Genomic DNA, 12761 nt, shown 5'->3' on the forward strand with positions numbered 1-12761 from the left:
CTTACGAGGGAAGGCTGAAAGAGCTGGGTATGTTTAGCCTGGGAAAGAGAAGGCTTAGAGGGGACAGGATTGCAGTCTTCAAGTATCTGAAGGGCTGTCACGTAGAAGATGGAGCAGATCTATTCTCTCTTGCTCCGGATTGCAAGACTAGATCTAATGGGTGGGAATTACAAGGGAGTCGATACCGGCTAAATATCAGGAGAAACTTGCTTAACGTAAGAGCCAAATTGCGGCTTGGGAGCCACATGTGGCTCTTTCAGACATGTTGTGCGGCTCCCGGCAGGGCGGCTGGGGAAGCGAAGGGGAGGCGTGCCTCCCTGATCGATCGGTCTTCCTCTCCCCAGCCAGTGTTCCCCTCCCTGCGTAGGCTTGAGGCGGGGGGGGGGGGAGCAGAGAAAGAAAGCAACTTTAAATGCGTTCTCAAAGGCCCCCCCACACACACAAATATCATCAAATAAGTAAATCTAATTTTCAACATCTGTTTTTGACCCCTTTTTAATTTTTGGCAGTCCCATTGAATGTTAATAACAAGCAAATCCGCATGTTTCCCAATAAAAACTCGTGTGATATCTGCTCCTGTCTTGCGGCTCACAAACATCTGACGTTTATTCTGTGTGTGGCTCTTACGTGAAGCAAGTCTGGCCACCCCTGGCCTAGAGCCTGACGGCGCAGACTGATTTTTCTCACCTGGTCTCGCCACGTTTGCAGAGCCCTTTCTCCCCCTCCCCGTCTCATTCCCCTCTCCCCTCCTCAGCTCCTGGACGGCCGGCGGCCGACGGGAGGCAAGCTAGAAGTCATCGTCCGCCTGAGAGAACCGCTGAGCTCCCAGCAGCTGGAGACGACAACCGAGAAGTGGCTGGTCATCGATCCCCTGACGATGCCCCCGGTAAGAGGTTTTTGTGCAATCCGGGGACTTTTTCCTGGAAAGCAGAGAGGCCTGGGACAAGATCCCGGTGGGTAAGCCCCGCCGTCAGCTGTCTCGGCATGGCTTTGCCATGGAGCGGCGGTCTCTCCCCGGGGCTCTGTGGTCTCGGGCCTGGCCAGAGTGCTCGCCTTTGGAAATCTGCGGCCTTCTGCAAAACGTCAGTCTGCCGCCGCGTTTCTAAGGCTCCGTTGTCCTGCGAAAGGGATCCCAGCTGTGTCGGCGGAAGTCAGGTTGACGTTGGTTTTCTTCAGAAACGGATGTGGACAGAAAGCTTTGGCTGAGAATGTGTCCCTCTTGGCTGCCTGGTCCAGGTCCTCCCATGATTAGAGATGTGAAATTTCCGGAAATTTTGAAGCTCAGGAAAAAAACCCGTATTTTTCCCCAGGGAAAAATGGAAATTTTTGGAAAAATTGGGGAAAAAATGCTACATTAGCACTTCTTTTTTCTTTTCCAGATTGAAAGTCATTCTGTTACTTTAGGAACATAAAATATGACTATGGACATTTTTACTTGGCATGAAATTATCACAACTAGCATATTAAAGATATAGTGTATCCAAACAATTGTTACAAACAGAATACCCACCCACATGCAAAAACAAAACGGAAACCTTTTTCTTTTCTTGTGACAATGGCACCTCCTAAAGGAAGAAATGCATCTTCTTCTTGTATTGGAGAGTTCAGTTGGTAACCTAGGACTTGCTTGTCCTCCGTGCACAGAAATTAGATCAGTCTGATACCATATGTATTTTTTAGAAATGATTTGGAAAATATTTGAACACCTTGTCCTAAAATATTTTATTCATCATGTTAAAATAAAATGTTCTATAATCAATTTTTTTTCTTTTCTTTTTTCAATGTTTCCAATTTTTCATAAAAAAACAAAAAAGTCTTCAGGAAAAAAACGGGAGGGTCTCAGGCTGAGGTCTTTCCCATCACCTCCTGCCTGGTCCTTTTTAACTGGAGATGCCGGTGATTGAACCTGGGACCTTCTGCATGCGAAGCAGAGGCTCTGCCAATGAGCCAGGGTCTCAGGTCAAGGTCTTTCCCATCACCTCCTGCCTGGCCGTTTCAACTGGAGATGCCGGGGATTGAACCTGGGACCTTCTGCATGCCAAGCAGAAGCTCTGCCCATGAGCCAGGGTCTCAGGTCAAGGTCTTTCCCATCAACTCCTGCCTGGGCCTTCTAACTGGAGAGGCCGGGGATTGAACCTGGGACCTTCTGCCTGCCAAGCAGAGGCTCTGCCACTGAGCCATGGCCCTGGCTTGCCCGCCAGCTTCTGTGAATTATTTCCTCTCTTTCTGGAAACTGGGCCGACGAAATCATTGTGAGATCTGCGTGAGCGTGACTGAAAGCTGCTCTGGCAGAGGTACCGGGCCGCAATTAACGGGCTCTGCTTTCCCCACGCAGGTCGCCGTTCCCAAACCCAAGCAGGTTGCGGTTCCCAAACCCAAGCCAGCGGTGACTCCCACGAAGGATGCGGGCGGCAGGTAGGTCTCTTCCGGGGGTCTGGAGGAGCTCTTCCGGGTCCCGGGGCAGAAGGGAGCAGCGGGGCGGCAGAGCATCCTTCATTCTTGGCGTATTGGCCCTCTTTGCTGATTCCCTCTCGCGTTCTTTCTGTCTTCACACTTTGGGTCACTGTTGTGGAACAAAGTCCGGGGATACCAGGTCTGGGCTTTGTTTCCGCCTCTGGACAAGGCACCGCCCTTGGCGGCTGGGGGTGTGAATAGCCCAGGCAGGGAGCCGCTGGCAGAAGTGTGAAAAATAGTTCCTTACAGGGTAGTTGTGAATCGGGACTCCTGCCACTGAGAGGCCTCCTTTCAAAGAGTCCTCAGCGCCTACGTGTAGCAGGCAGGACCTGTAGAAACTGAAGCCTGTGCAGATCTCAGGCTCGGTTCCTTTTAGTGCCGCTCTGCAGCCAGCCCCGGAGCTAAGGAGTTTTTGGGGCGGGGGGCACCAGCCAATCAAAGTTAATTACATTAACTTTAATTTAGTTGCTGGGACTCCTAAGGCAGCCCTGGCTGCGACCGAGGGGGGAGGAGAGCACCGCCACCAACAGCAGGGACAGCCCTGGCACTGCGGACGAGCCCTCGGGTCTTGCGGGGGCGCTCTCTCGCTCTCTCTCGGCGACTGGCCACCAGCAAGCGCCCTGCCGGTCCCCAGACCTCCACCCGGCTCCTTGCCGGCCGCTGCGGCACGACCCGGGCTCGAGGAGGGCGTCCGCCAAGCCAGGGGGCAGTTCCACCCCGGGCGCAAAGGGGGAGCAGCCGGCTGAAGAAGGCGACAAGCCGGGGAGTCCCCGGTGGGCACACGAGGCGAGACCAGGCTCAACCGCCCAGCCACCCCTCACCCGCCCACAGACCTGGCTGTGGATCTTTGCGGAGGCGGCGGCGGCCCGGGCGTTCAGAGCAATTTGTCTCTATTGGGAAAAAAGAGAGCGCTAACTTATTGGCCAGCGAGAGGCCGGTGCTGGCTGCTCTTTAACTTTCAATAAGATCTATCTGCAAAGACCTTGGCCGATCGTCTCTTTTGCGAGAGAAGGGGCGTGCATGCAGGCAGGAGGCGCACACCACACACACAAAAGGCACGGGGGGCGGAGGCGAGGCGTGCGTGCGAGCGCACCGTCAAGAGGAGCCCCGAGTGCTGTCCGGGAGTCATTCCACCTCGGAAGGAGGAGAGGAGGAGCCGCCAGACTGTAGTGGCGTCCCACCGCCTCTCGTCCGGCTAGGCGGCGGCAGCAAATCACAGCCCTCCCATGGCGCGCTGCGGCGCACTGCCCTGCTGAGGGAGGGGGGCTCATTAAAATCGTGGGGGGGGGCCCAGGAGCCCCTTGCTAGCTACGAGCCTGTCTGCAGCGCAGCGCATAGAACTGGGAGATAGAAATCTGTCGAAGGGCAAGGACAGGAACTCACTGGCAGAAGCAGGATCTGAACCTGGGTCTCCCAGATTCGAGCCCAATTCTCAGTGCCTCACACTGGGCTTTGAAAGCGTAGACGTTTGAAGGCAGTGAGGTGAAGGACGGGAGAAAGGTGGAAGGTGGGACTGCGTACAGCGTGGGCAGACGTCCGTGCCACCGCCGCCCCCTCCGCCTTTTTTGCTCTGCAGTAGCTGTTGATGGTCTCTTCTGATTCCCTTCCAGAACGTCCATCTGCTCACTGCTGTAGCCCAGCCAGCTCGGGTTGGACTTCCTCCTCTCGGGCCCCGGAGCCTCTCTTGCGCGGGATGTTTCCCTTCTGCCGGCCCTGGACGAGAAGAAACGTAGGGCGACCCGGGAGGGCAGGGGGGAGCGCTGGATGGCTTTATCTGAGCAAAGCTTTCTGTGGGGAAAAAGCAGGAAAGCCAAGTTACTGAAGACCCAAAAGAGAAGGGAGGGGTTGTGGCTCAGTGGCAGAGCCTCTGCCTTGGCATGGAGAAGGTCCCAGGTTCAGTCCCCGGCATCTCCAGTTGAAAGGACCACGCAGGAGGGGATGGGAAAGACCTTGACCTGAGACCCTGGCTCAGTGGCAGAGCCCCTGCTTGGCATGTAGGAGGTCCCAGGCTCAGTCCCCGGCATCTCCAGTTAGAAGGGCCAGGCAGGAGGGGATGGGAAAGACCTTGACCTGAGACCCTGGCTCAGTGGCAGAGCCTCTGCTTGGCATGCAGAAGGTCCCAGGTTCAATCCCCAGCATCTCCAGTTAGAAGGGCCAGGCAGGAGGGGATGGGAAAGACCTTGACCTGAGACCCTGGCTCAGTGGCAGAGCCTCTGCTTGGCATGCAGAAGGTCCCAGGTCCAATCCCCGGCATCTCCAGTTAAAAAAGGACCAGGGAGGGGATGAGAAAGGCCTTGACCCGAGACCCTGGCTCAGTGGCAGAGCCTCTGCTTGTTATGCTACACCAAACTGGGAAGGAGATTGTAAGCCACTCTGAGACTTCTTTGGCTAGTGAATGGCCATGGGTTATAAATCCAGTCTGTTCTCCTCCTCTTCTTTAAACAGCCAAGGAACAAGGGGTGAGCAGGTTGCATGCCAGCAGGGCCAAGCGTGGGATTCCTCTATCCCCCTGGCCCACGGTTGGCCAGCCCACCCCTTCTCGTGAGCGAACAAGCCCACAGCAGGTCCTGACCCTTGTTCCCTCTAAGCTGAGTGAGTGTGAGTTAGCTCACAGTTTTTCTAGCCTCCGGCGCACACATTTTTACCTTAGCTCAGGAAAGATGGGCTACAGAGCAAACTGATTCATGCAGTAGCCCAATTGCTGGCTCACAACTTTAATGCCAATAAGCTCCCAAAGTAGAAGTTTTGCTCACAAGACTCCACAGCTCAGAGGAAGCATGGGTCCTGACTCTGCACACCTGAGGGGCGCTGGGCAGCTATTCATTGAACTTCGAGTCCCCAAAGCGAGCGGACTTTCCTGCTGCTTACCTTTGTGGGCCTTGCGGCAGATTTTTACCCCCTCCTTTCCTCCACCGCACCTAGCTAGGGGGGGAAAAAAAGGCAACCCATTAAACTATCGAAATTTCTTACCGTTTTGAACCTTAATCGTGGAAGCCTGTGGGTGCTTTCTTGGCACTCAGTATTTCGACTGCCTTGCTCCTGATTGGCCTTATTGTATCAGCGCTTAAACAAACCCTCTTTGTTTAATGTCTGAAATGTTTTAAGAGTTTACATCCCTACAGAAAGCCTTTGCTTCGCTCCCAGAATCCTGCTGCTAGCCTTGGTAGGAGCCAGGCCTCCTGAATGCTGTACTTAGAAACAAAGCCTTCTTTGGCCTTGTGAGGTTTACCTGGCCCGGGGGTGTTCCCCTGGGCCGCTTGTCTCCTCTAGAGTCGGCGTGCGTCTCCTCTGCCACCCCTTTTCACATAGAGTGTCTTGTGGCCGACCTCTCCGGAAATCACCATGCTGCATTTTTCCTCTCCCTGCAGCAAACCGGTCTACGCCCTGCACAGCTTCAACGTTCTCACCTTTGACAAGGAGAAGCTGGAGAGAAAGGTGGGTGATTTAAATTGGGGGGGGGGGGAGATGATCCTTATGAACACTGCCCTTGTATGTGGCCCCGCACAGGGTAAAGGTGAAGGTTTCCCCTGCTCGAAATGCCAGTCGAATCCGACGCTAGGGGTGCGGTGCACATCTCCATTTCCAAGCCGAAGAGCCAGCGCCGTCCGAAGACGTCTCCGTGGTCATGTGGCCGGCATGACTAAACGCAAGGGGCACAGAATGCTGTTACCTTCCCACCGAAGCGGTACGGTGGGCTCTTTTTGTAGCAGGAACTCCTTTGCATATTAGGCGACACACCCCTAATGTAGCCAGTCCTCCAAGAGCTGACAGAGCTCTTCTCACAGGGGCCACTGTAAGCTCTTGGAGCATTGGCTACATTGGGGGGGGGGGGGGGTCACCCTAAGTAACAAGGGTTCCCGCCTAAAAGAGCCCTGTTACTTGCCATTTCTTGCTTTCGAACTGCTAGGTTGGCAGGAGCCGGGGCCAGAGACGGGAGCTCACTCCGGCACTCGGGTCTCGGAACTGCTGAACTACTGACCTTCCAGTCTGCAGTTCAGTTACTTAAGCATTGAGCCACCGCGGGCCCCCTCTGCACATTTTGACAGTGTGGGAGGCAACAAAGGAAGGGCGGAAGCAAAGCCTTAAGAAGAGCAACTTCCGGCACAATTCCAGAGCAGATGAGTTTGAGTCTAGTGGCACCTTAGAGACCAACAGGGTAGAAGTTTTCGAGCGTCAAAGCTCCCTTCCTCAGCTATCTCACAAAAGGGCACTTTGATTCTCAAGAGCTCAGACGCCAAAAATCTCGCCAGTCTATCTTAAGACTGTCTTCAGGGGTTTTTGAATGGTTGACATCCTTGACCCAGAGAGAACGGGTTACAGGAAAACAAAGATGGAGCCCAACCGCACCTTTAAGACCAACCAAGTTTTATTCAAGGTATACGCTTTCGTGCACATGCACACTTCCTCAGATAGATGGAAGTGGAAGTTACCAGTCCATACATATTTATTTTTTAATTTGATTTCTATACTGCCCTCCCCCCCAAATGAGGTTCAAGGCGGTTTACAACAGTTTATAAACAGAAACACAAATACACACACACACATACACACACACACACATACATATTCACAGATTGAAATTTAAATACAATAAACCAGCAGTAAACACAACTAATCAGATAGCGTTAGGGGTCATTTCGTAGAAAAAGAGGTGCAGGAGCTCATTAGCATAACTCATTAGCATAACATATTTGCATATGCCACACACCCTGACATCACCAGAAGTGTGTTAGAAGGCAACACTCACCACTTAGGCTCCACTGGACTGTTTTGGAGTGCTAGCTATTGGGGGGGGGGGGAACGTACAGATCTGTCTTCGCAGAGGAGGGAGAGCTTGTACCTCAATAAAACTTGGTCTTAAAGGTGCCACTGGACTGTTTTGGACTGGAGGGAGCTGTGCAGCTTAACTGGCTGCTTCTTGCTCTGACTGAGGGCTGCTGGGAGCAGGGGGTGGGGCTTGTTCCATGTGCCCGCCCCCTGGGCTCTTTACTGCTGGAGCTCTGCTCCTGTGCGTTCCTGCAGGAAATTTTAAGATTATAGGTTATAACTTTGTAGTGTCTGGGTCAAAAAGGATTTTTAACTCCTATCAGAGAAAAAACACCTTTGTTTGGGTGAGAACAAACCTTTGCCGATACGACTCAGGTCAGGTCAAGTAAATATGTGATGCTATTGTACAGACACACCTTTCTTACATTTGACCAATCAGGAGATTTTCATTTAAATGTTTTTTAATTTCTTGTAACCAATTATGCTTTCTGAATATTATTGTCATGATAATGATATGATGATGTCATATCAAGTATTTAACGTCATATATTTCCCGGTTGGGCTCAGAAAGCCGCCAATTTTGGATGGGTCATTTGGCCTAACCGTTTTCTGCGTTTGATTGCAATTAAATACAAGATCTTCCTCCTCATTGTGACTTCAGTCTCCTATTTTTGACTGGACATTCATTTGTATAACACCTTTCGCCCTCGGAGCTGCCGCGTGCGCTCCTGCCCCGGCTCCGGGGTCCTAACGCCCTCCTCCTCCTGTGCTTGGCGGCAGATGATGGCCTGCAGGCAGTCCGGCCAGCGCCTCCCCAACCAGCTGGTGGACCAGCACCAGGAAGTCGCGAGGATGATCCAGTGGCAGAAGTCCCAGCTTCAGCACGGAGGCCCCGCGGTGAGAAAAGGTACGGTCACAGAGAGGAAGGGCCGACCCTAAAGCCCCACGCCAGGAGGGCCCCGTTCCCCGTGATGGGGCAAACGAACGCTTCCCCCCTTCCGTTAGTGCAGACAAGATTGTCCATGGAGGGACTGGTACCCTCCAAGGCCGGGATCCCCCAATCTTTTGAAGCCTGTGGGCTGACTCAGCCACAAAATGGCCGCCGCAGGAGGCAAAGCCAGTCACAAAATGGCCACCGCAGGAGGCAAAGCCAAGTCACAAAACGGCCGCTGCAGGAGGCAAAGCCAGTCACAAAATGGCCACCTCAGGAGGCAAAGCCAGTCACAAAATGGCCACCTCAGGAGGCAAAGCCAAGTCACAAAACGGCCGCCGCAGGAGACAAAGCCAGTCACGAAATGGCTACCGCAGAAGGCAAAGCCAGTCACAAAACGGCCGCCACAGAAGGCAAAGCCAGTCATGAAACGGCTGCCACAAGAGGCAAAGCCAGTCACAAAATGGCCGCCACAGAAGGCAAAGCCTGTCACAAAATGGCTGCCGCCGCTTCCCTTGAGTCACACGAGGACGTTCCTGGCGCTGTGGGGGCAGCTGATGTCAAAAGCCAGGGTTCTGAAAACTTGCACCGCCACTCTGAATCCTTGCTGGGCAAAAGCTGTACCTGGCTTTGCCCACTTTCTAAACGCACTTGGCGGGCCTCAGGAGAGGTGTGAGCAAGGTGGCACAGCGCCCCCAGGCTCCCTGTTATTTACTTACTTGCTTATTTATTTATTTTATTAAACTTATACCCCGCCCTACCCAGCCACAGCCGGCTCCCAGGGAGGATAGAAACAACAATAGGTAATTTAAATAGTTCTAAAACCATAAAACAATTTCAACACTAGAAAGGTGCTAACAGATTGACAACTTAAATTAAATATAAGTTAAATATAAGATGGCGGTCGGCCTTCGTTGTCCCATCCTAGTGATCGACCCAGATCTATGAACCAAATAAAAAAAGGTAAAGGTTCCCTTGCTCGATAGCCAGTCGAGTCCGACTCTAGGGTTGCGGTGCTCATCTCCGTTTCCAAGCCAAAGAGCCAGCGCTGTCCAAAGACGTCTCCGTGGTCATGTGGCCGGCATGACTCAACACCAAGGCGCACGGAACGCTGTTACCTTCCCACCGAAGTGGTACCTATTTATCTACTTGCAATTTCTTGTTTTCGAACTACTAGGTTGGCAGGGCTAAGCTAAACCATATATATGAAAAAGTACAAATATTTATTAAGGTGTACACTTTACAACTGAAGACCAAACGTGTTTATATATATATAGAATTTTCACTTTGATGGAGGGACGCACATTCAGACCTACAAAATCGCTGTTACCAGAATAGGTTGTGGTGGTGATAAGGCTATACCTATGGCCCATCACTAATACCAGGAGTCCAATTATAAGTAGACAAGGAAACAACATCTGGTGTAATTATATGTGTACTAGAATTCTGTAACAGGCCTTTGAATGTGTGTCTAGAATATATAGATAATAGTGACCACTGAGGAAGGCCCTTAGGGGCCAAAACGCATTTGGTCTTCGGTTGTAAAGTTTTTACCCATCATTTGTATGTAGAGTGGGCAAGCTTTTACAGTCTGATTTTAGACAAAGCAATTTTTAATCAGGAAAGTTTTAACACGTGTAGACCTTAATAAATATTTGTACTTTTTCATATATATGGTTTAGCTTAGCCCTATTTGGTTCATAGTCATACCCTGGGTTGAGTTCCCCACCACCACCCCTTTTTTCCAGTTTTTGTCGACCCAGATCTAACCATGTGCGGCCGGCACAGGCTGTTCAGGGAGCAGGGTTCTCCCTCGGGGCGGCTCCTAGTCGAAGGCCTGGCGGAAGAGCTCCGTCTTGCAGGCCCGCAGAACTGCATGAGGTCCCACCGGGCCCCGATCTCCTCTGGGAGCTCATTCCACCAGAGCGGAGCTGCCACCGAGAAAGCCCTGGCCCTGGTACTAACCAGCTTGGCATCTTTTGGTCCGGGAAGGGTCAGTCGATGTGGGGACCCTGATCATCGCAGCGCTGTCTGGGGAACACGTTGGAGACCCCTGCTCTAAGGGCCGGGGGGGGGGGGAGATCAAATTTACACTGTGGCCATCTCCCTGCTGTGTGTCTTCTCCACAGAGTACCTGGCGCAGCTGGAACGGTACCAACAGCTCTACACGGAGGCAGCGCGCCGCCTTGGCACTGAAGGCAAACGGGTACGGTGCCCCTTTTCTCTCCCGTTACCTTGCAGGCAGAGGAGGGGGAGACACGATGAACCCCCCTCAGAGCCTGGCCAGCATAGCTTTTGGGTTCTACCGTCGACTGCCCACTTAAAGAAACGGACGGTTTAGGTCCCGCCTGGTGCAGTTTAGATCTGGCTGCCTCCCCTGACGGGTGTCTGTTCCGTTTCGTTTTAATTTTTCTCCCGTCTCCCAAAAGACGAGCACTCGAGGGCGCCCAGTGAAGCCGATGGGCGGTAGATTCGGGACGGACAAAAGGGAATCGTTCATTTACACAGAGAGTGGTTAAAATTGCCGCCAGAGGATTTAGTGATGGGCACAGGAATAGACAGCCTTAAAGGGGGGGTTGGACAGATTGATGGAGGATAAAGTCTATCAGTGGCTATTAGCCATGGTGGCTATGGGGAACCTCCACGTTCATACGGACTAAACCTCTGAATCTCAGAGCCAGGAGGCAACATCAGGGGAAGGCCTCGGCCTCTCTGCCCTGTTGCTTGCCCTCCAGAGGGACTGGCTGGCCCCTTTGTGAGGCGGGAGGCTGGACTAGAGGGACCCTCCCTGGTCTGATCCAGCAGGGCTCTTCTGGTGTCTCTGCCCTGTTCTTGGCCCTCCAGAGGAACTGGCTGACCACTGTGTGAGGCAGGATGCTGGACTGGATGGACCATCACTGGTCGTTGACCCAGGCGGGCTCTTCTGACATTCTGATGTTCTTTTTTGGCAGGAGGCGGCCAAAGACGCTCTTTACAAACGGAATCTGGTCGAGCGGGAGGTGAGTGTCTCCTCTAGAGCAGGGGGCTGCTGCTGTGCCGTTCCCACCCCACCCCCACGATCAATACGGAGGTGACTGAGCCAAGCGCAGCCTTGCCTGGGCCCCTCTGGCCAGTCGGTTGGCTTTCTGGCGAGAATCAAAGTAGCGCCACCAAAAAGAACGCACAAAATGGGGTCTCTCGGGTTCCCATGCGCCACTGCTCAGCCTCACAGCATTGCCCTTTCTCCAGACTTGCTTCCTATAACCTTGAGGGTATAGAACCACAGAGAAATGTATAGCTGGAAGGGACCCCAAGGGTCAACTCTCCTGGAGGAAGATTCCTTCCTAAGCCGAAAGTGGCGGTCAGCATTAACCCCGGGCGTGTAAGGAAGGGCCGGCCACGAGAGCTGAACATGGTCTCAACCCTTCCTGCCCGCCCTTTCACGGTCTGCCCAAATTCACAGAACCAGCATGGCTGTCCGACGGCCATCTAGCCTGTGCTTAAAAACCTCCAGAGAAAGAGAGCCCACCATCCCCCGAGGAACAGCTCCAACCGTCAGGAAGTTCTTCCTCATGTCTAGCCGAAAACTCTTCTGATTTAATTTCAACCCGTTGGTTCTGATCCGACCTTCTAGGGCGACAGAAAACAACTCCCCTCCGTCTTGTACAAATACTTGAAGGTGGCTGTGTGTCTTGGATTATGTCCGGGTCTCCCTCAGCTATAGATGCATAGTGTATAGCATTACACTATAGAGCCAGTTTGGTGTCGTGGTGAAGTGCGCGGACTCTAATCTGGGAGAACCGGGTTTGATTCCCCACTCCTCCACTTGCACCTGCTGGATGGCCTTGGGCAAGCCGTAGTTCTGATAAGAGCTGTTCTTGAAAAAAGAGCAGTTTCTGTCAGAGCTCTCAGCCCCACCTACCTCACAGGGCGTCTGTTGTGGGAAGGGGAAGGGAAAGGAGTTTGTGAGCCGCTCTGAGACACCTTTCGGTAGTGAAGGGCGGGATATAAATCCAATCTCCTCTTCTTCTTTTACCTCACAGGGTGTCTGTTGTGGGGAGGGGAAGGGAAAGGAGTCTGTAAGCCGCTCTGAGACTCCTTTGGGTAGTGAAGGGCGGGGTATAAATCCAATCTCTTCTTCTCTTCTTAATGGACTCCAGTTTGGTGTAGTGGTTAAGTGCGCGGACTCTAATCTGGGAGAACCAGGTTTGATTCCCCACTCCACTTGCAGCCGCTGGATGACCTTGGGCAAGCCATAGTTCCGTCAGAGCTGTTTTTGAAACAGCAGTTCGGTAGTGAAAGGCGAGGCATAAATCCAATCTCCTCTTCTTCTTCTATTGTACGGCCCTTCCTGTCCACCATCTTCTGTCTCTGTCTTCCTGGAGAAATGAGTAACGGAGGCAGCAATAGAGGTGGATCGGGCATGAGGGCCACTGTGAAAAGTTCCACTGGGGTAACGACCTAGGGGGGGTGCCACCCCGGCCCCTAACAATGGGCACCCCTCAATCGGTGTGAGGGGGGCAGCAGCCATGGTTGTTTCAAGCCAGCAAGCTGTCGCCCCATCCCAGGTGGGCAAGGAAGTCCGCCCCATGCTGTGTGTGGCGCAGAGTGGCAGGAGAGGCTCCGGGTG

The 12761-nt window shown here is 53.0% G+C and overlaps 1 protein-coding gene across 1 annotated transcript in view; it reads left to right on the top strand.

Moving 5' to 3' along the window:
• Positions 1-12761, top strand: part of CC2D1A (coiled-coil and C2 domain containing 1A) — a 68069-nt gene that overhangs the window by 53174 nt on the left and 2134 nt on the right. Inside the window, exons 23-28 of the mRNA XM_015410567.1 lie at positions 755-886; positions 2336-2415; positions 5823-5889; positions 8002-8128; positions 10282-10358; positions 11104-11151. Coding sequence (XP_015266053.1) covers positions 755-886; positions 2336-2415; positions 5823-5889; positions 8002-8128; positions 10282-10358; positions 11104-11151 — 531 coding nt within the window. The remainder of the gene's footprint in view (positions 1-754; positions 887-2335; positions 2416-5822; positions 5890-8001; positions 8129-10281; positions 10359-11103; positions 11152-12761) is intronic.

The sequence above is a fragment of the Gekko japonicus genome, unplaced genomic scaffold (assembly GCF_001447785.1).
Source record: "Gekko japonicus isolate JY-2015 unplaced genomic scaffold, Gekko_japonicus_V1.1 scaffold3508, whole genome shotgun sequence".
Lineage (NCBI taxonomy): Eukaryota > Metazoa > Chordata > Lepidosauria > Squamata > Gekkonidae > Gekko > Gekko japonicus.